A 4,899-nucleotide genomic window follows, 5' to 3' on the forward strand; every position below is an offset into this window, starting at 1 on the left:
TTCAGTCTTAGAGAGTGTAATTCTAATTGAGTAACTGAGCACACACACACCAGAGGAGAGTTTTAAAAATCATATTTTTAAACTGATCATACTGTATGATATCACTTCATACGGGATGATCTGATCAGTTATTTTTCCCCAACAAGTAATTGAAGAAACATAAATGAAATTATTTTTTCTAAGTGTGGTTCATACGGGATGATATTTAATTTTGTTCAGGGATGAACGCCTCTGTTTATTCCTCAAATAAAGATCTTAATGGACAATACTTAATTTAGTACAGGGACAAACGCCTCTATTTTATCTTTGAATGAAGATCGTATGGGATGATATTTAATTTTGTATTGGGGCGAATGCATCTATTTTGTCCTCGGAAGAAGATCGTAGAGGACAATATTTAATTTTGTATATGGATGAATGCCTCTGTTTTGTCTTCAGACAAAGATCGTACGGGAACATATTTAATTTCATACTAGGATGAACGCCTCTGGTATGTCCTCGGACGAAGATCGTAAAGGATGATATTAATGTTCGTACCATGATGAATATCTCTATTCTGTTCTCGCTCATTTCGTCCTGACATTTTATAAAGATGAAATTTAATTTTCTAACTGTTCTTCTCGGACGAACTTAGTTTATAGCGGATGATGATCGGGTATAAAATGATTTTGTACCGATTCTTAATAGGTTCGTACGCAATTATATTTGAACTATTCGTACGTACAAACATACGATCGTACTGTATGATAGTGTACGCTCTAAATTGAAAATTTTAGTTTTCTGGATGATTTTTCATGTCTTTTGTATAAAAGGTCCACTAAAACTGACATGACAAAGTCTTGTCTATGTTATTTTTCAAGGGTAATAGAAGGAGAGAGTGTGAGAGAGTGTTTGAGAGAGATTTCTTGCATATAGAGTGTAAAGTGTTTACAAGGTTTTTTTTTTTTTAAGAAGCACAAGGCTAAATGTTTTTATTAACCAAAGCAAACTAATTATAAACAACTAGAAACTCTAGATTCCTCCATTAACATGTTAAAGAACAAGGAAGGAATCTTATTAGAGGTTAAATCCTCCCAACAAAAATTATTACAGATGGCATAACTAGCACATAAATTAGCTAGCTTATTACATTCTCTATTTACCTAATTAAAAAAAATAAATTTATGATCTTTTAAAAGTATTAAGATCATCTTTCCACTTTCCTTCCAATCCTTGCAGAAATTTGATAACATTGTAGTTGTCTCCTTCAATAATAACTCCTTGATAATCTTATAACCAATCCTTCTTGATTTCCCTTATAAACTGAACTGAAAAAAGCTCAAGAGAAGCAATATCCCAATGTATACAAGAATGTCCATATGCCAAAATGAATCTTCCTTTACTATCTTTGACAACACCACCAATGTCGGCTTTGTAATTTCTTAATAAGGAAGCATCAACATTAATTTTTATCCAATTGGGAGGAGGAGGGTACCAATTATTTAACAGTCTAGACTACCGATTCGTACCCCAGTGACCCAATTTTCCATCATTCATAAAAGAAATGGAGGCCATACTTACTGCATTAGAAGCTAAGAGCAGTGAACAATCTTCTAATTTCAAATGAATCAATTTGTTTATGGAATTCCAAGTTAAATATACTGCATTGCAATACATATTAACCATGAAACTTTCTTTGCTTTGATTTTCTTCCATTCATCTCCAACATGATTGAAATGAATCAAAAATTCTGAATTGAAATCCTTATTTATTCAAGTTTTGAATAACATTCTTGAATTTAGTACAAGATACCGAGATATGATCAACATCTTCAATATTTCAACAACCTCTTGGACAACAAAACTTATCCTGGAGTTTTCTCTGATACAAGAATTCAAAAGTTAGTAAGGCCTTGATGAACAACCTCCACCAAAAGCCTTCAACCCTTGAGATCAGTTTTTCTTTTTTAAAACATTCCCAGAACTTACAATTATGCTCCTACACCACTGAATTTTTGTAAATCAGTGAAGAAAATGAAACTCCCGAAAGCTGATGGATTAACTACAGTCTGTCATTATCTTGATTTATATGAATCTCAATCTTCATAATTACATTACAAAGTTCCTCCCCAAAAAACTACTTAAGTTTCAAATTATTCCAATTACCATTTGCAATTAAGCAATCCACCATTTCACCCTCCATAATTTGAACTGAAACAAAAGTTGGCCTTGAGCTTAATTTTTTATCCAAGATCAAAATGTCCTCCAAGATGTTGATAGAGAAACCATTTGTAACTTCCCACTTTACTACAGATTTTAACGCCTTTTTTACACTGGATAGAATTTTACATGTAGATGAAGTTACCGCTGCAGAGACATAGTCATCTCTCCAATTTCCATACTTTTGGTTTAGCATTTGAAACAGCAAAGACCCCTCATCCTGAAGAACTCTCCAAACTAACTTAGCTCTTAAAGAATCCACATTTTCCACACAAGATAAAATACCTCTTCCTCCTTGGTCCAATGGTTTGCACAAATTGTTCCAGCTGACATAATGCAAACCAAACTCCCCATCTTGTTTGTTCTAGATAAACTGACGGCAAAGCTTTTCTACATCTTTTATAAAGCTTTTAAGAACTAATGAAAAAGTGCAATAAAAATTTGAGATAGAGAGTAAAGTTGTTTTGATCAACAACATTTTACCAGCCAATGAAAGCTGTTTGCTGCCCCACACCGCTGCACCAAAATTTTTTTAAAACACCTTTTAGAGTATTCCAACTCATGATATCATAGGCTTTCTCTAAATTAACTTTAAAAGAAACCAAGCCTTTCAAACATTTAGAATTTTTAAATTTTTGAAAAGTCTCCTGAGCCAGTAGAATATGATCTCCCATTGCTCTTCCATTGATAAAAGTAGCTTGCTCCACCAACACTACTTTATGAATAATGTTTTTCATTCTATTCAATAAAATTCTAGCAAGCACCTTATAAATAGACCTACATAAACTGATAGGTCTATAATGGCTTGGTAAAGAAGGAACCACCACTTTTGGAATGAGAACTAAAAGAATTTATTTCCATTCAAGATTCATTCTTCTCATTTCAAGGAATTGATTAACTGCACACCAACAGTCAATCCTAATAATTCCAATAAACCTTCATGAAGGAATAAATAACTCCATCATTTCGAGGAGTAATACTATCATTAGTCTGTAATACAACATTTTCCAATTCTTCCATAGAAAGATCTCTATTTAAACTTCTTCTATCCTCCTCAACAATCATTTTACTGGTACAAGGACTTTCTTCAAGATCACCCTCTCTTCTATTCCATTTTTTGCTGAAAAAATTCAGAAAAGCTTCATAAATGAGCTTCAGATCCTCAATGGTTGCTCCATCTTCATTTATAATTTTAAATATACAGTTTGAGTTCTTCCTTGCTAATGCAAATGAGTGAAAAAAACTTGTATTAGTGTCAATTCCCTTCATCCACCTTATCTTTGCTCATTGATTCCACTAGGTATTCATTCTAGCCAATACTGAATTCAAATTTCCAACATGAGATCTAAGAATAAAGATTTCTTCTTCCGTCAGCCATCCTATCTCCGCCTCCTTGGATTGTAGCTCCAGAATTTTGGATTTCAGGGAAACTTTTTGTTGTTCAAACTGTTTGAATGTAGCTCTACTGCAATAAAATAGAGCCTTCATAGATCTTCAAAATTTAAGATTCAACACATGAGCATAATCTCCATTAATCTTTTTAGACCAAGTTGCTTTAACAATTCCAATAGAATCCGGATAAGAAGCCCAAACTTTCTCAAATCTTATTATTTTGTAAGCTGCAAAATTAGCATCCAAAAAATTCAATATGATAGGACAATGGTCTGAAGCAACCCTTGTCAAATGTCTCACCAATATCCGATTGAAGTGCAAAACAATCGGATTCACATAGCATCTATCGAACCTCTCAAGAATTCTAGCATTACCATTCTTATTATTGCACCAAGTGAATATTGGTCCAACAATATTTGCTTCATGAAGGTCACATCTTGCTAAGAATGAGCTCATTTCTCTAGCTCCTTGAGAGAACCGAAATGGTCTTCCTCCTCTTTTATCTTCATTAGCCAAAATATAATTAAAATCACCCCCAACAATTACAGGATTACTGTTAGAGCAAAACTCCTCCAGATTATCCCATAAAATTCTTCTATAAGCCAGTTCTCTACCACCATACACCATGGCTATTCTCCACTTTCCCATCTTCATGACTTCGAGATCACCAATGATAAATTGATTCGAAGCAAATAAGTAATTAAATGAAGCTTGCTTACACTTCCATAATATCAAAATCCCTCCAGATAAACCAATAGTAGGTACTTGAACAAGCTTCCAATCATTCCCAATGAGGCTGGAAATATCATTATTGCTGAAGTTTGAAACTTTTGTTTCTAATAGCCCAACAAAAAAAAAACATTATTCTCTTTCACTATCTCCCTCAAATATAGAGAAGCCCCTTTTTATTGGCTCCTCTACAATTCCAAAACATAATTGAAGTCATTTATGAGACAAAAAGGGAAGAGCTTCCCTTTTTTTCCTTCAAGTCATTTTCAAATTTCCTCCCTCTTGGTAGCAGCTTAACAGATCCAACTCTTCTAAGCTCCTTGGCAAGCTTACTTCTGATGTTTGAAGAACCAACTTCACTGAAAACTTCATTATTATTACCTTCACATTCTTTAGTAGAACATGCTTCATTATTCACCTTAGGATTAAAAAATGGCTTGACAATCTGTGTCTCATCATTTACTTCAATGTCCTCTATTCCATGTATCACTTTTACACCTGTTTTCAAAACATCTTCCCCCACCAGACTTGTAAGAACTGAAAAATTATTTGCCTTTTGAATGTCTTGAGCTTCAATAAC

General features: G+C 33.5%; 1 protein-coding gene across 1 annotated transcript; it reads right to left on the reverse strand.

Annotated features, from left to right (window-relative positions):
* Window positions 1-3,692: 3,692 nt before the first annotated feature.
* Window positions 3,693-4,244, reverse strand: LOC110106964. Its single transcript, XM_020837070.1, has one exon. It carries the CDS (start codon window positions 4,242-4,244, stop codon window positions 3,693-3,695), a length of 552 nt encoding a protein of 183 aa, XP_020692729.1.
* Between the last annotated feature and the right edge of the window lie 655 nt (window positions 4,245-4,899).

Source organism: Dendrobium catenatum, unplaced genomic scaffold (assembly GCF_001605985.2).
Source record: "Dendrobium catenatum unplaced genomic scaffold, ASM160598v2 fragScaff_scaffold_1554, whole genome shotgun sequence".
Lineage (NCBI taxonomy): Eukaryota > Viridiplantae > Streptophyta > Magnoliopsida > Asparagales > Orchidaceae > Dendrobium > Dendrobium catenatum.

Excerpts from the sequence above, each read along its gene's own strand:
- LOC110106964 (XM_020837070.1), bottom strand. The coding sequence starts at position 4,244 with ATGAAGATGGGAAAGTGGAGAATAGCCATGGTGTATGGTGGTAGAGAA.